The 23,084-nt window shown below is 36.5% G+C and overlaps 1 protein-coding gene across 1 annotated transcript in view; it reads right to left on the bottom strand.

Moving 5' to 3' along the window:
* Window positions 1-23,084, bottom strand: part of ABCC4 (ATP binding cassette subfamily C member 4 (PEL blood group)) — a 212,120-nt gene that overhangs the window by 121,860 nt on the left and 67,176 nt on the right. The window contains exons 13-19 of the mRNA XM_083361690.1: window positions 21,790-21,876; window positions 14,682-14,778; window positions 10,986-11,201; window positions 9,989-10,129; window positions 6,415-6,452; window positions 5,972-6,072; window positions 2,263-2,409 (exon numbers count right to left, since the gene is read on the bottom strand). Coding sequence (XP_083217816.1) covers window positions 2,263-2,409; window positions 5,972-6,072; window positions 6,415-6,452; window positions 9,989-10,129; window positions 10,986-11,201; window positions 14,682-14,778; window positions 21,790-21,876 — 827 coding nt within the window. The remainder of the gene's footprint in view (window positions 1-2,262; window positions 2,410-5,971; window positions 6,073-6,414; window positions 6,453-9,988; window positions 10,130-10,985; window positions 11,202-14,681; window positions 14,779-21,789; window positions 21,877-23,084) is intronic.

Here is a 23,084-nt window from a genome sequence, read left to right as displayed (position 1 = left end):
TGTTTTCTGGCTAGCAGTTTAAAGGCTCCTGTCTGTTTTTAGAAAATTCCAGTAGAATCACTATGCACAATGATGAATCTAGTATAGAGCTTAATTGCATAATTTTTTTCTGCCATTTTATGACTCTCTGCAAACTTCTATTTGTTCAGACCTCTTTTACATTACTGTAGTCAGTAAATCAAAACCAATTCAGTTCACATTTACTTTTTTGGTTAATGGACCTAAAAAAGTAATATTAAATATTATATCCACAAAACAGGTAAAACTATATGTACATATACCTTTGTCTGTGTGTGCGTATGTGTGTGTGTGTGTGTGTGTGTGTGTGTGTGTGTGAGAGAGAGAGAGAGAGAGAGAGAGAGAGAGAGAGAGAGAGAGAGAGAGAGAGAGAGAGAGAGAGAGAGATGACAGTAATCATTCCTGAGAACATGCATTGGATTTTAATGCCCATAATCCTCATGCAGCCTTTGATCATGCTGGTTTTGGATGAGGGGAATTAAAACCCAAAACCTATGCTGAGTACCAGGTTAAGAAAGAAAAGATTCTGAATAATACCCACAGAGTTATGCAAAGTAAAGTAATCTACTATATTGCTTACATAAACTTACTACAATCAATATATGAAAAAACAATAGCAACAATTCGCATTAATGATCTTAAAGTAGAAATCAACATAGAACAAGATGTATGACGAGGTGATACAATATCACCTATCCTTTTCTCAGCTTGCTTTGAAGAAGTATTTCACAAACTAGACTAGGCAAAAGATGGAATAAAAATCAATGTTGCCTATTTAAACCACTTAAGATTTGCAGATGATGTTGTTCTCTTCTCACAAGACCCAGAAGAGTTACAAAGACACATACCTGAGCTGCACAAAGCAGGAGAACCTTTCGCTTAAAAATAAACTTGAAAAAGACCCAGGTTAATAAATTCACTTGAAGAAAGAAAAAATTGCATGTCTGGAGAAGATATAGTAAACCACTACGTATACCTTGAACAACATATCTCAATGGAAGGTGATACAAAAAAGGAAATTGAACAGCGTGTTAAATGTGGCTGGCAGACATTTGGCAAGCTAAGCGTAATTTTCAAGAACAGCCTCCCCCTATGCCTGAAAAGTTTTCAATCAGTGTGTGTTACGTGTTCTAACATATGCCAGCAAAACATGGACACTAACCTCACAATCAATTCAAAAGCTATGAGTGGCGCAAAGAGCCCTGGAAAGATACATGCTCGGCATCACAAGACAAGATAGAAAGACACGAACATGGATTAAAGAACAAACCAAAATATATGATGCCATCAAAAGAGTTAGAACTGAAATGGAAATGGACTGGTCACATAGCAAGAAGAACTGATGGGAGGTGGATCAAGGCAGTCCTAGAATGGATCCCACTTGATAAAAAGCATCCACAAAAGAGACTGAATACAAGATGGAGCAACAACATCAGCAAGTATTGTGGGCCCAACTAGCAAAAGAACACTCAGGACCATATTGGTTGGAAACATGAGGAAGAGGCCTTCATCCTGCATTGGACAGACAATGGCTAGCCGCTAGAATGATGATATTACTATCAAAATAAACTAAACACGGTACCCTTTTTGGCAATAAGAAAACAAGGAGAGTTTTTACAGTAAACCAATTTTATGTTGCAAGTTGGGCCGTAAATTAGAGGGTGAAAATATTATTCTGCACTTTCTCAATTAATGAACCTTTAAGCATATGCCATGTTGTCAACTAAAGAAGACATCACTGCAAAAAAAAAATCCAGCTACACTAAGTAGACATTACAAATGTGAACATTCTGCAGATATCACTTAGCTGAAAAGTGGCAAAAGGAAAAAAAAATCATACATTCATACAAGAGCCATGGTAGCGCAGTGGTTAGAATACAGTACTGCAGGCTACTTCTGCTGACTGCCGGCTGCCAGCGGTTCAATTCTCACCAGCTTAAAGTTGACTCAGATTTCCATCCTTCCAAAGTTGGCAAAATGAGGACCCAGATTGTAATATGCTGTCTCTTTAAATTGCTTAGAGAGAGCTGTAAAGCACTGTGAAGCAGTATATAAGTGCTATTGCTATAAATCAAGTGACATCCACAAGCCACCAACAATGTTGTCAAAAGAATAACATACATGCAATCATGTCATAATTCAAATGGTGTGATGATATTTTTGAATCACGTATCATCTGCTTCTTCTTGCCCTTCCCTGGAATAGTCAGGAGTATTCCACTATTGTAAAGTGGTAGAAACTTACCAATAGGGTTTCTGTCAAAAAACAGCACTGGAGTTCTCAGAACTGACTGAAACATGTTGTTATGTAAAGTCCGAGCTGCATTAACCAAAATGTGAAACATAAGTAGACTCCTCAGTATACTGAAAAATATTGTAGCCACAGTTAAACCTGTATTTAAATGAAGGGCAGTGTTACATAATGTAATCTATCAACTTCAAGAATCTATTGACAAACATTTTTTAAAAAAAAATCATGTGTCACAATGATAGCAGTTCGACAGTAATTTGTTTAACATCAAATACTAGTAATTTAACAAATCTTCTACAACAAGAAAATTAGTAATTCTGCCCAAATTATTTGCCTCTATCTAGGTAACTGAGGTGCATGCTGACAAAACAAATAGCTTTTTGAATAAACCTGTGATCTTACTTAAGTTCATTTATTAAAATAAGTAAACATATCTCCTAAATTATTTATTTATTGGATTTATGTGGTGCCCATCTTGTCTGGAGGTGACTCTGGGAGACTCATACTTTTTCCCAAAGAAATTCCTCTGGCCCAGAGCTGCTATTGATTCCTGTTTGGTGGAAAGCACACATAAAGAAATAACTGACAGACCTTCATGTAGTTAACAAAGGATCCAGCCAAACAATTTTGGCTTGTACGTTGTTCTTTATTTTTAAAATGTTTTTAAAATGTTTTTAAAAAATATTTTAACAATGTAAATATTTTAACATTTGTAAGCTGCCCGGAGTCACTAGGAATTGGGCATCATATACATTTGATAAGTTATTATTATATTCATTTAATAATAATAACCAGTGATAGCAGTGTTACAATATCTCAGGGGCTGCCACAAAGAAGAGGGAGTCAAACTATTCTCCAAAGCACCAAAGGCAGGACCAGAAGCAACGGATGGAAACTCGTCAAGGAGAGAAGCAACCCAGAACTAAGGAGAAATTTCCTAACAGGACAATTAATCAGTGCCTCCAGAAGTGGTGAATGCTCCAACACTGGAAGTTTTTAAGAAGAGACTAGATAGCCATTTGAAATGGTATAGGGTTTCCTGCCTGAGCAGGGAGTTGGACTAGATGACCTCCAAGGTCCCTTCCAACATCACCACCACCACCACCATCATCATCATCATCATCATCATCATCATCATCATTATTATTATTATTATTATTATTATTATTATTATTATTATTATTATTATTATTATTACAACCATGTGAACTCACAGCCACCAGTTCTTTAGCTAGTATTGGGCTTCATGTGCATTGAATATTATAATAATTACTAATATTAGTATTCTATGAGAACTGACCACAGTCCTGTAGTAGAACAGGTGAATGACCTTTCTGTAGGGCTGTCTTTTCATGTTATTTTCCTCTCTCTTGCATGTGGCAGAGATAACAAGGCTGCTGATACTCTGAGAGATTAGACCTATTTTCTCAGTCTGCTGTCAGGCACACTTTGGGGATGGAATTGTAAAGGAGTTAAATGAGTCTATTAAAATACAATTTCATACAATAAATGTCTTGTATCAGGAAAAAACTGTACAGTTAAAAATGACAACTTGTCCCAGATTTCAACAAAGATGATCTGGAAGTACAAAATGACTACGGGGTCACCTGTACTCTGTAGGATGCTTATCCCTGGGATACACAGGGGTTCCTTAACCGTCCAATGAAAGCACACACAGATATTCTTTATTACAGACACTGATCAATCAACATATAAACAGCAAAACACAGAGAAAAAGACAACACATATTTTAACAATAACTCCTTAACCCTGATTGGATTTTACAAACTATACCTCTATTTAAATAAAAAAGGTGCTTGAACACACAAAAAAATTGAAAGTCTGTGTTCTGGATAATTTAATATGCGTTTAAAATTGCTGAATGTTATTTTATGCATTAACAATAGGCTGATGACAGACACACAGATCCTGCTGATCATTATTTACTGTAGTGTGTTTAGGGCAGATTAGAATTAGTAGCGGGAGGAGGATGAGAATATTTGAATATAAGTAACCAATTTCTTAGTATGGGTGAAGCGATTATTCTCAATTTTATAGCGTGTGATTTCTTAATTTGTTATAATATGGAAAGAAAATATATCCAGTTTTTAAGGGTTGGAGCCTCTTATAGATTTTAAAAGCAAAAAGGAATCAAGGATACCAAAATTTCAAATTTCCTGTGTAACAGGTACATTGTTATAGTCAGAGATAATAATAATAATAATAATAATAATAATAATAATAATAATAATAATAATGATGATGATGATGATGATGATGATGAAGATGAAGCTGGAATAATAATAAAAATGTAACTGGAATAATCCATTTGGAGAGGTAAAGCTACATCCTTATGATGAATTTTTAAATGTTCAAATTTTATTTATCTTCCAGTTCAGATATTCCTGAGCTGACAGTCACTATATGGTATAGTTTTTAATTGTTTTAATCTTCTAAAGTTTGAGAGGTCCTTAGTGCTCTCTGAGCTTGGTTGTTTTCTTGCATACATTTCATTACCCAAACAAGGTAATATCATCAGTGCTAATGTTTATAGATTCCTAATGTTTGTATGATCATTTTATGATATTGTTTGTATTTTAACCATGTAAACTGCCAGGAGTCACATATTGACGGCTATATAAATTCAATCAATAAATCAATTGCTTTCAAAATTCAGAATATAAATTAAGTCTCTACCCATCTTATGACTATTTTAAAAGGGTAATCTAATTAATACAGTCAGAGAAGAAAACAGCATCTTCTTAATCTCTTAATTATCTATATACTACTAAAACCCTTAAGTCTATTTTTTTGTAATCTTCAAATGGTACATCATAGGGAAGCCATTTTTGTACCAAGGCACCTCAAAAAGGTAACTTACAGAATTCCAAGAGCCATTACACCCATGGGAATGAAATTTGGGGAAGGTATGGCTATTTCAGTGTTGCTGTGCTGTCACTACTTCAGCACAGGTACACTGTTACAGTAAGAGTCATGTGATCATCACTTACGTTCCCTGATAGCTTCCCACAAGTCAATGGGGAAGCCGACAGATAATGTAGACTTGATTGTGGATTGGCAGTGCTCCCTGCCAGCTTCTCACAAGGAAAATCTTTGCTTATGGAAAGCTGGCAGGGAGATCAGTAATAGGGAAGTTGGTAGGAAAGGTTTCGAGTCTCCCCTACCCTTTAGTTCTCCAGCCTCTCTTGGGCATGCCGCACACCCTTTCTGACCAGCATCACACTCCCATAGACCCAACATTCAAGGTATGTCTTGCACATACTTGTGTACCTCCCCAACCCACAATGCCCTCCCAATGACCTCCCAAACCCAGGCAGCACCACTTCCACACCCAACACCCTTCCTGATCGGCACCACACTCCTGCATACCATTCCTGTCAGTGCCACACCAGTTGGAGGATGCAAGATGCATTGTACAGATCAGGGAGTGTACACAGGGTGCTTGAGATGTGCCACACGGGTCAGGGAGGATGCATGCAATTTGTGGAGTTGCATACTAGGGTTTGGGGAGAATATGTAGGGGTATACCAGAACTGTTTACATGATAAGGAAATATTACTGGAACAATGACTTAATGGGACACAGGTTGTCTAGTAGCATTTAAAAGTTATAGGAAAACTGCATATTTTGGGATCATGGCCTAGTTTTTTGCAAATTACAGTGACATTTTAAAAGTTTTTACCTGCGTACATTCCTAAATACCAGGTAAGATTCAGACTTTCTGTGACATTTTGCCCACCATATTCCATTTTAGTGATATTTAGCATTACTTGCTGGTTTGCCCTGTGGACACATGGAAAGAACATATTTCAAACAAGTTTGCAAGCACATGAGAACATATTGGTTGGACTAAATTTCTGGTCTCTCTAAGTTTCAAAAAAGTTTAACTTACTGGTATTTGTCATCAACAATTTCATTTACTGAATTTTCTCTTACATATTCTATATGCTTTGTTTTGTTGTTTCAAAGGCACTTTTTAAACTTGGAATGTGTACTTTATTTCATTATTTCATGCATAATTTCAAATATTTTTCTATTGTATATAATACAAAAGTCCTCATTTCTTTATTTGCTGCTTTCTTAAAAGTAATCATCTACATGATTTATATAGAAACAGTCACTCACCAGTAAGAAAGCCACCAATCCTGAAGCACATATGTAACCTAAAACAGTTAAAACAATTATTTTAGAATTTATTTTGGATTATTTCATGCCTTGTGGTTTAAACTCAAAACATGTTTTAAATATTATAAGCTATCCTTGAGCCTTTTCTTTTTAGGTGTACATACTATTCAAAAAGTAAATACATGCATGCACATACTTGTATTCAAAAAATTTAGATTCTTCTAGTCAAATTGTATTTTTTAAATAAGTGGACAGAAGCAACTGTTCATGGTGTGAAGTTAAACACAACACCCAAAGTTGCTTTTTCAAAAGGCAACTGCATTTTCTTTATTTTTGCTTGAAGACATTTCACTTCTCATCCAAGAAGCTTCTTCAGTTCTGAAGTGAAGAGAACTGAAGAAGCTTCTTGGATGAGAAGTGAACCATCTTCAAGCAAAAACAAAGAATATCCAGTTGCCTTCTGAAAAAGCACCTTTGGGACAACCACAACCCAGATGACTGAGAATCTCCATAGACATACATATTTTTATAGCCTTCAAAGCCCTTCCCGATTTTAGGTTATTAGACTTAGTATTAAGAATTTTGTAAAGAGATTTTAATGTTTCAATATTATAGTCCAGTGATGGCAAACCTTTTAGAGACCGAGTGCCCAAGCCGCAACCCAAAACCCACATATTTATCGCAAAGTGCCAGGGGTGCATCAGCATTGTGGTACCGTCAGGGGGGCAGGGAGGTGCCTCTGAGTGCCGCCTCTGACACGCAAAAACCAGGGGCGCAAAAAAGGGCCACCGTGCTGCACGGCACAAATACAGCCACCATGGTGCCGCGAGGTACAGATACAAAGCGCTGCACCACACAAGAATGAGGCAGGGCTAGTGAGTATCACGCAGGCACTAGCCCCGCCCCATTTACAGCATGTGCATGCTCGCGACCCTGTGCGCACATGCACGCATATAAAATGCTTCCCCCTCCCTTCCAGTCTGCCAATCGACACTGGTTGGTGACCTCTGCTCTACTCGAGCTTGCTAATCGGCCACTTCGCCTCCTTTGTGCTGGGCAGGGCTGCTGCTCTGGACGGCGGTGGTGGCCTAATAGACCTGCTGCGTGTGCCAACAGAGAGGGCTCTGAGTGCCTCCTCTGGCACGCGTGCCATAGGTTCGCCACCACTGTTATAGTCCAATACTGTGATATCAATGCTAGTTTTTGCTATTTTTATTTATTTATTTATTTTTATTTTATTTAATTTCTATACTGCCCTTCTCCCTAAGGGACTCAGGGCGGTTCACAGGGCATATATAAATAAGTATACAAAAATTAAAAGAAAATTAAACCATGCCCAAATTAAAATATAACAATAGTGAAATAGAAACCAATTAAAAACCCAAATACCCCTTCAGGCCAGACCAGCTAACTCAAACAAATGGGTCTTCAACCCGCGACGGAAGGATCGGAGGTCCGATGCCATCCGGAGCTCGACCGGCAGTTGGTTCCATAGTGCCGGGGCACCCACAGAGAAGGCCCTCCCCCTGGGGGCCACCAGTCGACATTCCCTGACTGGAGGCACCCTGAGGAGGCCCTCTCTGTGGGCACGCACAGGGCGGAGGGGAGTTGACGCTGGCAGCAGGTGGTCCTCGAGGTATCCCGGACCCATTCTTTCATAAGATTCAATGTTATTATTAAAGCACCTTATGCTAATCTATGACTCAAATAAAGATTTGATGGACTGATACCTCCAAATCAATCTTGAAGAAAAGTAAAGTTTATGGAATACCTTTCACAGACCTCAGCACTTGAATATTATTGAGGATATTCAGAGAAGTCTCAGGCATCCAGTAAAACAGCAGAATCTCCTGAAGGGCTACCAAACATCTGCCCTTGGCACATTCACTGTTGTTACTCTCAATCTGTGCACAACTGCACATAAGGAGTAACTTGCATTCAAATTTGCAGAAAAATGTTGTATTTAACTTTCTGCAATGCTGTATCAGCTTCCATTCATTAGGGATTAATTTAAACATAGAATTTCACCTGGATAGCCTAATTTTTTAGTATACTTTAGTATACTTTAACTGCAAATGCTAGAAATGCACCAGAAAGCATTCTGGATTCTCAGACATCCCAGACTTCATTTTATTTTCAGTTCAGCTCCCCTCAGAATGTCCTGAACAGTCTTTTTTTCAAGCGGACAAGCCATCTTCTTCTTTATGAATTGAGAATTAGCAGGATCCCGCTATCTTTCTCTCAATATAGGTCAGCAGCCAAGGGACCTCTCTACCCATAGCAGCCCTGAAAAGAAAATGATTATCTGCTTCTATTTTAATCTCATACAATAATGTAATGCCTTAAAAGACTGCTCTTTGCCATGTGTCTTACTCAAGAAGAAAAGATTAGTTGATAATCCTCACAATTCTCAGAATCCAGGCACAGCATTTTGTTAGCAATATGACCTCACTCACTGTGGTTGGGACTATTCCTTTCTCAACACAGTATTAAGCTTTTCCAAGCTTCCTCTTTCAGGTAGTGGTAGGAGTAGTACAAACAAAAAATATAAGCTAAGTAACAATAAGCCAAGCTAAGCATCTTATCTGCAATCTTACACCACAATAACTGAAAGTTACCTCATCAACTATGACTACATGGTAGACTGGACACATCAGTTACATATTGTAGGAGTTGTGACATCCAAATAAAGAAAACTCAAGAATGCCTAGTAAAAATTTCTCTGTTTGCCATCAAGCAGTTATCAGCACTATCTAAAAACTAAAATGGAATGAATTGTAAAGCAGAGGTTCTCAATAGTATTACATATATTATAGAGGGGAATCAGAAGTAACCATGGTGGGATTCAGAATAAGGCTTTAATTGAGTCTTCAATTTCCAAGTTGGCACCCTGAGAGTGGAGCATGGTAATACAATTCCTTGAATTTAGTTACATATGACTAAGTTTATGCATTCTGATTATTATTCTTAATTCAACTGTATTATTTCCAGGTCAGTGTCAACTGAGCTTGAGTTGTGGAAGAGACAGATTGAAGTTTTGGAATGATTGAATCAACAGTTTTAGCCTCTCAATATTACAAAGTTATCAAGACCCAGAGTGGAATGGAAAGCCACTAAGTCAAATCTCATACCCCTAACATCCTACTACCGTCCAGAAGTAAATAACTCATAATGTTTAAACATTAATTTATGCTAACTACTTATATTTTTATATGTATATAAAAATATACTTTATATATTTTAAAAAATATTTAAAATTTTACTGCAATGTCTGGAAGTCTAATTTCAATAAACTATTTTTCTTTTTATAATTAAATTGTATAGAATGTTTTCTTTTGAAATTCCATGTGAAAAGGAACAGATAGATCACTGCTCCATCTTTACAGTAAATGAATCTCAAGCTCATTTACAATCTGACCCCTTTATTTCAAAGACAAAAATATATCTTATATGCATTAAATCTTACTAATTCACTTCATACATATAGAATAGGAAAGTGTATGTGCTAGACTATTAAAAACAATTATCAGTTACATTTGCCTTAAAAACATTACATTTCCCTAAAAAAACTTACCTGTGCCAAAATATTGAGAACTAAAATTATAAAAATTACAAAATAATTTGCACCAGCAGAAAAGTACTTCTTATAAATAGTAAAGCCAATTTTTCCTTCTGATCGACTTTCTTCAGGCAGTGTAGTTAGGACTGGCCCCATCTGCAATACAATGGGAGTAAAAAGGGATTTTGTTAAGACTAATTTCTATTAAAAAAAAGTTTCAAAAACAGATTTTCTAATCACCTTCCCCAGTCTGGGGAAATAATGCATCTAGTTTAATTTAAAAGATCAACCTTAAGTAACACCAGCTGCCTGCAATTAATGCAGGTTCGCATCCCACCAGGCTCAAGGTTGACTCAGCCTTCCATCCTTCCGAGGTAGGTAAAATGAGGACCCAGATTGTTGGGGGCAATTAAGCTGACTTTGTAATAATGCCGCTTGGGGGTGTGTGAAAGCCCTAATAAGCAGGCATATACATAGAATGAAGGCTACTGCTAAGCTTGTAAGCCGCCCTGAGTCTTCGGAGAAGGGCGGGATATAAATGGAATTTTTAAAAAAAACTTTAATGTGAACTAACAATTACATAATTTAAGCTGATTCTTTTACATTATTTTTTGATTACGTTAAGAAACTAACACATATTTATGCATATTACAAATTCTGTGCCAGAATGTTAAATCTGGTATGGTTCAGAAGAAGTTCTGCTTATTATGAAAAGAAAGGACAACTCGTTTAAATTTTCCATTTGTTCTTCTCAATCTTTAATGTGAAGTTTAGTGTTAGGTAATTAAATGCCTGAAATTAAAATGTATACTTTTAAGAGTATAAATGTTCTTTGCTATGAGAATTTCTACAAAGCAAAAATGTTTATGCCAATGGAAAATGTTTCACAAGACCATAGAATATGATGTGTTAAACTTGCACATTTTGGCATAAATAAGCGACAGTTTCTTATCCTACAAATAAAAACACCATTCAACTTTCAGATTGTTTTATACTTGTGTCATTTACTCACAGCTGGTGATCCAGCAGTTCCATCTTTCTGTGACTGAACTGAAGAGTCCAGTGACCACAAGGAAGACTGAGAAAATGTACGAATCCTAGTCAGCTGGTGGCTGGGTGTTCCTGGAGACAATGGTTGTTCATCCTCCTCATCTTTTTTCAAAAGGGAAGCAAAATCTACTCCAGATTTAAGAAAGTCTGAGAAAGTACCTTTCCCTACCTCCTTACCCTAAAAAGAAAATACATAGAGACTATAATGTACAGTATGGTTGTAAAACAGACAACTATAGTAGTAATTTTTGAGATAACTATCAGCTGCCATCCAGGCTGCACTCCCACCAAAAAGAAGGAAGAATCTTTAGTAAATGGCCTCCTTTCTCTGCAACCATTTTACAACCTGTTTTAAATAATCAAGATACATTTCAAGAAAGTGTGGGATCACTCTGGCAAAAAAGGTCATAAAATGGGGCAAAATTCACTTAACAAATTTCTCATTAACCAATATAAATTTTGGGCTCAGTTGTGATTGTAAGTTGAGGACTACCTGTATACTGTTCTCTCTTTTTCTCCCCTCATAGCATTATTTCTGTCAACTAGGTGGGCATAAGAGAGAGTGACTCACCCAAGTAGCTTCTGTAGTTAAGAAGAACCTGGATCTCTAACTGCTACACTACTGGCTCTCTCAATTAAGTGAGCAATTGTCTAAGTAATACACCAAACTGAAAATCAGAAACATGATTTCTCATGCTAGAAATGAGAAATACAGAAATAACTCATACATTCCCTTGATATTTTTCTCCTTCTCCAGAACACTGATGACGAGAAGGAAATGTACCCTTCTGGTTTTGATTAACCAACATACAATACCTCTGTGTTGTTTCCTTAGCAGTACTATAGAAATGGCTGACTGTTGCTTTGTTCCAGAACATTTCTTCAACTTCCTAGTCTAGTCTAGGGGTACTCAACCTTGGCAACTTTAAGACTTGTGGACTTCAACTCCCAGAATTCCACAAGTCTTAAAGTTGCCAAGGTTGAGGACCTCTGGTCTAGTCTACAGCCTTTGCCTAGCTCTTTCAGGATCAACCCTGTTTGGCAAGACATTGTAAATCTGGTTCGCTTCCCAACCATAAGTTATTTGTATCATCTTAAGTTTAGAACGTCTTAGTTATATATTTCATAACTATGGTTTTGAAGCTAACATTTCAACAAATCGTAGTTAACATTTATCACATTTAAGAGTTTGGATGTAACTATAACTGGCAATTACAGAAATAAAACATGAAATAAAACTTTCAGGACCTTCTCTGCTTATGCCGTAAGCAGAAAGAAGAAAAGGAGTACCGGTATTCTCTTTGTAATAAACAAGGGTTTATCTTAATGTCTGAAGCAACTGACTAAATTATTCTGATTAAGACAGAAGTAAAAATAGATGTCCTATCAGTACCTATTAATTTCTTGGCTTTCTTCGTCTAATTCCAAATGACATATAGTACAAGCCAGTTGGAAAATGCTAATAATATCATAGAAGGTCACTATCCTACTTGTCAATCCTCCAAACTTACAAATTTATTCTCCACAATTTTTTTCTGGATAATAGTTGAAGAGAAATATAACAATCTATTTTTATTTTTTTTAAAAAAAGAAGAAAGTCTATGTTCAGTAAGCCAGAACCAAAGCTAGGATTCAAAACTGGGTGAATCTAAAGTTAATTTGGGCTGCTTCAGACTGACTGTGATTTAAAACATATATGACATGTAATGGGGCCATCAGGACCTTGGTTATCCATTGTTTTCCATTTTCTCCAAAAAGATAGTACATTCAACATTTGTTTATCAGTGCAATGTAGTAATGTAGAAAAATAAACACAGGTGATAAGCCTGCCATGGAATTTTGGGGGGGACTTCTCCAAAATAAATATTTACTTATGCAATAATCTAATTTAATTTAATTTAATAGATAATATATTCTATTTTATTAAAAGCTAGATTTCTAAATGTGTCAACTTTTGATAGCAAATTTTATGTGTGACTTGGGAACTATATCATTTTGGAAACTGGTATATCTGAAAGCTTAATGCCATCGTAACCACATACCATATTTTTCCGTCTATAAGACGCACCCTTGTATAAGACGTTCTGGCAAGCAAGTTTCTCTGTGCCGATCAGCTGTTCATCAGAGTGCTGAAAAGCTGAGCCAGCAAATCCGGAAGTTCGGCCGGCTGACAATCTTGCCCCCTCCCCCCTCCCGTTAGTGGCAAGCCCACAAGGGCTTGACAACTGCACCAGGCGGCATGGCAACCCACACAGGCAAGCCCTGGGCTGCGGAGGTTATCATTATTTTTCCGTGTATAAGACGCTGAACCTGATTTTTGAACAGGGTGTTTGCAGAAAAAAATAGCATCTTATACACGGAAAAATACAGTAAGTCATTTTTTTCAATGGATGTCCACTTCAGAGATGGGATACCACCATAAATAATTTTATAATAGAAATAAATCTCTTATGTGGTAAAGGTGGTAAAAGTCATGGCTCAACAATGTAAATGTGGTAGCCCAATTTTAGAATGACATTGTTTTTAGGAAATTACCATAGTTATAATATTGTCCTCATTAATTACCAAATTTATTTATAGATCAGAACACCTCAATGAAAAATGAAGTATCAATAGGGCAATGGTAGCAAAGCTGATAGTTATTAAATATTGGTAGCAGATGAATAATCTGTTGTTGTTGTTTTTTTTGGAAAGATGACAAAGTTTTGATTAGCAAAAATAATTTCTGTATAAAATTATAAAAAGATAATTATAAGTCTTGTAAGTAAATTAGGAATACATAATATCCTTTCTTATACCTGTCTTGTATAAGGATATATGGAACAATTAAAATTTGTTAATTGGCATTTATTCTAAGATAATTGTAGAGAACAGAACATTTTTCCTAGATAATTTATTTACTTTATTTCGTTCACATGTTTTTGTACTGCTTCAGTCAATACGAATATAAATGGTACACTGCAAAGCAACATAACAATATTTTATTTATTAGTGACATTAGAAGAACACAGAAGATATTAAATTATGTCTGTTTGATTTTTATTTACTTTATTTGCATTTTTGTCATTCATTTAATTTTCAATAAAAGAGCAAATAATACTGTAGTCATGGAACATAAACAGTCTAAATTCAAGGTGCCTACATCTCGCTGACTCTGAAGAAATTTCAGCATTCAATGTCTTACATATTTACAAATTTCAGCTTTACAGTTTTTATTTGTAGCTGTAAAGTCAAAATAAAGTCCATTTGAAACATGGTTCCTGCTTCTTTTGTAATCTAAACAAGTGCACAGTATTATATGTATGCCATGCAAGCAAAAGAATCAGTAGGAAACTAAAGCCTCAAGAATACTGAAGTAACTAATTTGAAATTTGTACCCGAACACCTTTAACAAATATGTTTTATACTACCTTCTTTTATTTTCCAGCTAGGGGTTTAAAAAAATCCTGACCTATCATTCAAAACTGGCATCTTAATTTATTTTGTTCAGTAAAATAAATGTATAGTTTTGCATGCCATGTAGACAAATTACATGTAACGCTGCAAGACTGACCACGCTATTCTGCACATTTATAATTCCTCAACTTTAAATATTAAGAACACAGAACACAAACTAAACACTGCCAACCCTCCGAAGATTATTTTTATTTTCACTAACCTCTTTTAAAATTAAGATCTGGCTTGCAGCTCGTAAATATTGCAACTGGTGAGTCGCTAAAATGCATACTTTTTTATGCAAAGTCTGGCAAATACACCTGCAAAAGAAATGAAACAATGAAATGCTGACTTCTTACAAACACTCGAACAAGTTGCTTAAAAATAATTGTTAAAGGCTCCTCTTTATACGATAATTACAAAAGAACTATTTAGCACTATTCATCAGTATCTTATCTGAAACTAAATTCTGGCTCTTGTTCTACTTACTGATATTCAGTGTCAGGAAAACAAGATGGAATGTAAACAGCCTTAAATAATATCTGGTCACAAGAAAAATTCCAATCTAAGACAACCATTACAATGTTGAACAGGAGAAGAAACTAAAAGAAGGAGGAGGGGAGTCCTATATTCTAAATTATTGATATAATTGTAGTAAAGCATTTTATTGAACACTTTATGGGATGTTCCTGCTCTACCCTGTTCCTAAAACCATAGAGAAAAAGAGTGCATGAATATTAGCCCCAGATACCAGATCTGTCTAGAAAGTTCTCTTGAGGTCATGCATGAGTCTGAAGCTCTGTTCCAGTATAATCACACTGATTTTTGGTGGAGTGGTATAAGGAATTCAAAAGAAGTGCTTCCCAAAGCACATGAGCAAAGCACCTCGTTCTAAGACGTTAAAACAGCAATGTCCTTTGCAAAGCTTACTTTAGAGTTCCCAAACGTTTCCGGCTTTGTGGACTGGTAGGGGGAGGAAGGGGATGGTTTGCGGAAGGGGCTGCCAAGTGTGCATGCACATAGCTCCATTTCCACAAGCAACATGCACACACACCTGGCGCTCGTGCAAATGGAGCATGCGCACACGTGCTCACCCGCAAGTGATGCATGTGCAAACCCCTCACCGCCCACTAGTGGGCTGCAGCCTACAGGATGGGAACCCCTGGCTTACAAGACTGCCAAACAAACTCTTCATGCTTCCACTGAGACTCAGCAAAGCAAAAAAGCTGTGTGGGGAGACACATTCAGAGACAGTTGGCAACAGCTTCTGAAGCAACCCCACAAGCCTCCCGTAGACACAATTAGTTGCTTTCTGTGAAGAGAACTGCTTCATTCACATTGTCACAATTGTAGTGGTCTCACAGCTCTAATTTTCTATTTTACGTTTTTTAGATTTCAGCAATATTTACATATACTCCAATGTACATTTGCAATGCAAACTTATACAATGTAAGTGTGAAGTCCATGAGAGAGTTTAACTGTACCAATTTGCCTGGAAAATTACATCTGCATACTAGATATAAGTAGAAACTTCTTATGGCTTCAGGAACATCTCAAAATATATTATTGATGGTGTTACTCTGAGATACAATATTATACAAATCTAATTTTTGTGTCTCTCAACACAAGGTAACACTTAGACCCTGAATAAAAATTAATAGCTGGATATTTACAGGCATTACATTAAATTTTACTATAAAAATTTGCTTTAAAATGTAATAAAATAAAAAATAATTGTCACATTCAACCTTAGAAAATGAACACACATACTTTACATACCAAATTAAAGTCTGAGTTTTCAATGTTAGATGATAATGTGTATTTTAAAAATGAGAAAGTCACAAGTATGATACAATAATGTATCATATTCTTTTACACCAAATTCGAAACATGGGGACATTTATGCACGAAGGCTTCTCTTCAATCATTACCAACTTACTTTGCTTCTTAAAAAAATCATGAACGTGATCCTAAACACAGCAACCATAACATGTTTTGCAAATGATATTACTCAGTTTACAAAGAGCTAAATAAAAATAATTAATTTCATAATTGCTTCCCTTCCCTGGCACTGATACGATACATTTTTATTGTAAATGGTCTTGAATCTACAATAGTTGGCAATCTTCTTTCTAGCATTATTCCCACACTATGGCAGGGTCTGCTTGCTGACAAAGCCATTTCCATTTGGCTCGATCCAGGGAGTCTTCAGAGCTGATGCCTTTAGAATAGAATTCTTTGTTGGCCAAGTGTGATTGGACACACAAGGTATTTGTCTTTGGTACATAAGCTCTCAGTGTACATAAAAGTTATAAGTGATAACTCATGATCATTCATCATAAATCGTAAGATACATTTAGTGATAATCATAGGATACTAGATAAGCAACATAAGTCATACTAGGAAACTAAACAAAGCAATATAAATTGCAAGTTACAAGCAACAAAGTTATAGTCATAAGGAGATAAGGAGATAGGTAATAGGAAAAATGGGAAGAATAATAGTAATACAGCCTTACTAAATAGTTTGACAGTGTTGTGGGAATTAGTTGTTTAGCAGAGTGATGGCATGGGAGGGGGGAACTGTCCTTGTGTCTAGTTGTTCTGGTGTGGAATGCCCTATAGCAGGGTGTCAAACTCTCAACGTCACGTGTCCGATCGCAATGTATCGTGACTTTTTTGCCATTGCTGGCAATGGGGTGGGCACAGTTTTGTCATGATGCATCCAGCCTGTGGGCTGGCAGTTTGATACCTCTGCCCTATAGCATCGTTTTGAGGGTAGAAGTTGTTTCATGTCCACTTGATGCGATCTAACAATAGCTGCCAATATAAAATTTAATAATAACGTGTGTGGTGCAAGAGATGAAGAGACAATAAAACCAGGAGTTTGGGATTATTCTAAAGATATTATAATTTTGCCTAACTTATCTAACAATCAATATTCAATCATGTTCCAGAATTGGATGATTTCAACAGAAGAAATCTAATTAAAAAATAATCACTTCTCACAAAGTACTCTGAATCATGCCAGTGGAACAACTATTGCTGCAACTGTTCATTCAAAGCACTGCTTCTCAATGAGAATTTTCAGTCCTATATAAAAAAAATAATTTATAAACCCTCTGTCTCAAACATGGAATAACCACAGAGCTACGGTATATATTATTTCTACAAAATCCATGCACACAAATCTTGTTTGGGCAGAGAGAGAATAGAAAAGAAACTATATGCAGGGTAATGTTGGGAGATCTCTTTCTAGCACAACCTGGTGCACCTTTTCAATCTATTGGCCACTAGAGTCAACAGATTTAATCAACAATACTGTAGGGCAGTGGTTCTCAACCTGTGGTCCAAGGACCCCTTGGGGGGCTGTGATGTCATCACAGGAAGTCCACAAAGGCTTGAAGAAATGTTATGATTTAAATCTTGAATTAAGTCTTGGGGGGCCCATGGCCATGGTCTGTGGCCACAAAAGCTATTTAAAGGGGGTCTGTGGTAAAGAAAAGGTTGAAAACCACTGCTGTAGAGGTTTCCTTACTTGAGCTCCTTTACATGCCCTCTTGGACAATTCCTCTATTACTTTCCTTTCTCTCAGCATTCATATTCTGCTGCATAAACCTGCTGAACTCCAAAGTTACTTCTTCTGTCAAACTACAGCATAGCAAAACTGATATCAAAATGTCAGATGGAAAATTATATATTGTTGGTATATGACACCAGGGAAATTGTCCAGAATATATAAAGACACCTCAAATATCTGCTAGAAATGTGAACATGAAGGGACCATTTAGCATGCTCGCTGCACACATAAAAAAGGTGTTCTGTGAGTGAGATGGGTAGTTCCTAAGCTGGATAAATAACTATGCTAAAAATTTTGGATTCAAATATATACATGGAAACAGAGGATTTTAAAGATTAATATACAATTGAAGGCACAACTTCTATTTTTAGGATTGATGGACAAACATTTAGGAAAGAGCCATAGAGGATTATTTTGAACTATGATAACTTCAGTGAGACTATTATACACACAAAAATGGAAAGATTCGGCATTACCCACCATGAAGAAATGTTTGGTGAAATTGACAGAACTTTTGGAGATGGACAAATTGACTTCTTTAATTAGAGAAAGGTAATTAAACTTAAATTAAATTAAATTAAATTAAATTAAATTAAATTAAAGGTAATTCAACTTCCTGAAGTTGAAACTCAAATACTTTGGCCACCTTATAAGAAGGAAGGACTCACTGGAGAAGAGCCTAATGCTGGGAAAGGTTGAGGGCAAGAGAAGAAGGGGTCGACAGAGAATGAGGTGGCTGGATGGAGTCACTGAAGCAGTAGGCATGAGCCTAAATGGACTCTAGAAGATGGTAGACGACAGGAAGGCCTGGAGGAACGTTGTCCATGGGGTCGCGATGGGTCGGACATCACTTTGCAACTAACAACAACAACAACAATTAAACTTGTGAAACTTATGGACATTTTACATGAGAAAGAAAATGATTTTCTGATTTGTGCTTTTGATGATTAGAAAGAATAAACTGTAGATAGAAGAGAAATATGCAGTGGTGGGATTCAAATATGTGAACAACCGGTTTTCTGTGTAGATGCTGCTTCCGGAAGTGCATTCTGGGCCTGGGCAACAAAAAATTAGCTACTGGTTCTGCCAAAGTGGTGCGAACTGGCTGAATCCCACCACTGGAAATACGATGAAATTGGGAGAGTAGTTTGATTAGAACAAATACAGTGGTGGGATTCAGCCAGAATGGACCTCCGGAAGCGGCATCCACACAGAGAACCGGTTGTTCACATATCTGAATCCCACCACTGGATTAGAATTGTATTTATGTCTTCTTTTATCTGTTTTTTCCTCTTCACTTCTTTTTTTTCTTTTACACAATTACTTCGTTATATTTTTCTCCCTTTGGATGTATTAAAATATTTTAATAAAAATTCTTTTTTAAAAAATGGCAAAGGAAAAAAAACCCTGCAACATAATCAAATCAATGGGCAAATAAAGAATTAAGCAGCCTCTTCTACCTCATCACTGCTTTTGGCAAATGCTCACCTAGATTTCCTCTATAGTGAACTATAATGACATCAAAAGAAGACAATTAACTAGTGCTTGTGGCTAAAACTGGAACTAAGCAAATAAGCGGCCTTTATTTTTATTTTATGTATTATTACATTTGTTTGTCACCTATCTCGCATTCCTTGCATCATGCAGGCTGCAAATACAGCAAACACAAAGAAAGTTGTATCACCTAAAATTACAAGCTATGAATGTCTGCAATATGCAAGCAGAGCCTTAAAGTCTTTCAAGAGCCTTTTTAAATTGAATAGCACAATAAAGAATATCTGTCATTGTTTATTTTGGTTATTTTGGCATAGGGTACAAACAGAGACCAACAGAATTTAATTGCCATGGCAAATTGAAAAAGCAAACACTGCAGCAGTCAAATCCATCCTTCCTCATACTGTACCTATTATGGCCCGCCTAGCAGCATTTTTAGCTGCTAATATAGCACTAGAATAAATTTATTTTTAAGCTAAGGCCAGCGGCAGTTTGACATCATTAGACTGGAAAAGTTAAATTTAATTTTAAGTTTATGCTGCCCAGAAAACTCACAGTTTGCCTCTGGTTTACTTTATTAATAAGCATATACCACTGATCTCCAGGTTGATGTAGAAAAGTAAAAAAGGAATTAACTTGTAAATACAGGTTGACCTTGACTTGCAACAGCTCATTTAGTGACTCTTCAAAATTACAATGGCACTGAAGAAAGAGACTTATTACTGTTTTTCACACTTATGACCATTGCAGCATCCCCATGGTCATGTGATCAAAATTCAGATGCTTGGCAACTGTCTCATATTTATGACAGTTGCAGTGTCCCGGGGTCACGTGATCACCTTTTGTGACCTTCTGACAAGCAAAGTCAATGGGAAAGCCAGCTTCACTTAACAACCAGGTTGCTAATTTAACACCTGCAGAGATTCACTTAACAACTATGGCGAAAACAGGTTATAAAATAGGGCAAAACTTAACAAATGCCTCACTTAGCAACCAAAATGTTGGGCTCAATTGTGGTCATAAGTCGAGGACCACCTGTAGCTTGCTTATGCCGTCATACATACTGTTTGCCACACGTAGGCTTTGAAATCTGGAAAGCTAGATCAGTATTAAGAAAAAACTTCCAGATTCTTATAAATGAAATATAACACCAGTTATCTTTATCAGATTCTACATGAGGTCATGGCAAGAAAAACTATGCCTCATTATTTAAACGATTAACCTGTCCAAATGAATGGAAATCATTTCAGATCCAAATATGTCTTTTAGGATGTTTCACAAAGGCCATCACTATGTACTTGTGGTTGAATTCCAGAGCTTAAGAAACAATTGACCAAAGTTTGCTGTGCTTTTCTTAACAAATGAGAATCTGGAAAACTAGCACTCCCTCATCCACACATATAAGACTGGATACTGATAAATCAATTCCAGCTTTTATCATATGCAAGAATAACCATTATCTTACACTTAAGGAGTGCAAGCAGTATATGGGAAGAGGATGGAGTACTGTAAAGGAACATTAAGAAATGCTACAATGTCAAGAAGAAATCGCCATTAATCAATATCACAAAACATCATCAAAAAAGCCCCATGATTTTTCAAGGTACATGGAAAGCAACAATAATCTACAATCATAGTTATCAACTGTGATTTTAGGAATGTTTCTTTCCTCTAACTCAAAAACCAAAAGACTAGAAGCCCACAGTGCGCAAATGTATGTAAGTATAAATTCTTGATTAGCTAATTGCTTTAGCTACCATTTATGGTTCAAAATAACAGAGTTGGAAGGGACCTTGGAGGTCTTCTAGTCCAACCTCCTCCTCAAGCAGGAGACCCTATATCATTTAATCAATGAATTAATTAATAAAGGATGCAGCTAACGTAGGATAAGATTTTACTGAATTCAATGGCATTTCCAAATAAACGTAGGATTGTACTCTTTAATTGGGAAATATAATTCTTCACTCAAAAATACTGTTATTCAACAAAAACACCCCTTTATAATAACATCAGCTGTTGTTCTTATGGCAGAAATATCGAATCCCCTTCTCCCAATATTTTTGAAATTTTTACATAAAGTATTCTAATTTTCCATCATTAGAATAAGATAGAAGCAATGGTTTATTCACTAGGCCACAAAAACCACTGAAGGTCTTTTAACTGTTTCAAGTTAACTTTGTTTGCATGTTCAGTTTAAGAAAGAAGAATCATTGAAGAGAAATGTAAATGTTTAAAAGGGCACCGGGGAGGTTACATACTTTTCAAACAAATGCCTGCTAACTTCTGCATCCACTGCACTTAATGGATCATCCAACAGATAGATGTCGGCATCCTGGTACACAGCTCTAAAAATAGACAAGTAAGGAAAAATTAGGTTGCTTCTAAAATAAGTGTGTATTTTTTAGCAGCAAGGCTTCACCTATATAGCGAAAGGCAGGATCTCTCATCTGACATCGTTTCCTCTTTCCTGCCCTGGTGCAGCTATTGGGTCACTACTGCTGCCCCCATATATTTTTGAGGGAGATACCTTGCCAGGCATCCTTCTCAAATAAGTCAGTTAGAGCAGGGGTCCCCAACCCCTGGGCCGTGGCCTGTTCAAAACTGGGCTGCGGGACAAATGGATAAGTGGCAGGGAAGCACAGGCACACATGCGAAGCTCCAATCGCGTGAGGAGTTTCATGCACAAGCACAAGTGCTTGCTGCTCACACAAGTGCCTTCTATTTACACAAGTGGAAGACGTGGGCACATGCACACCACTTGCACAAATGAAGCTGTGTACGTGTACATGTACCTGCTACACAAACACATCCCCCCCAACCAGGCCAGACCACCAAGCTGAAAACATTGGGGAGTTAGAGAATCCTACAACCAATGGCCTTATGTATGAGTAAGAAAAAGCTTATAAATCAGAAATAAATCTGATAATGTCATTTCCCGGTTCTTATAGCTTTGAGAAGATTTTAAAATTTAAAATTAACCCTATTTTTTTACAAAAGACAGAAAATGCCAATCTTTCATTTTAACTTTAAACACTCACATCTAAAAACAAGTAAGAAATATAATATTGATCAAATCCTGAAACACATCGGAATTGTTGTTAAGTGGAGTGATCACATGATGATTGTTAAACAAGGTTTATTTGTACTAAGCACTTGGATGTTCAGAAGCTGAATCCAGAAAAAATATGCCTTCTAGTTAAAAGGGTGGAATAGCACTGCCATTCATCACCCACTATGAAACCTCTCCATTAACTATCAATTTCTAATTCGAAGTCCTATAAACATCCAACATCTGATCACCCAAGAGAGCATCTCTTTCACAAAAGCCATCCTAGGGTTTGTATTGAGTGGAGAATAAGGGAGAATGGAACTCTATGCTAGTCACCATGAGGGCTTTTATAAAGGCATATTAAAATTCTCTTTTTGTGAACGACTAACTCATGTCAGGTAATCCTTGAGTTATAACCACAACTGAGCACAAAATTTCTGTTCTTAAGCGAGACATTTGTTGTTTGCCCCTATTTTATGACCTTTCTTGCCACAGATGTTAAGT

The sequence above is a fragment of the Vipera ursinii genome, assembly GCF_947247035.1.
Source record: "Vipera ursinii genome assembly, chromosome: 4".
NCBI lineage: Eukaryota > Metazoa > Chordata > Lepidosauria > Squamata > Viperidae > Vipera > Vipera ursinii.
This window is presented reverse-complemented; position numbering and strand designations above follow the sequence as displayed.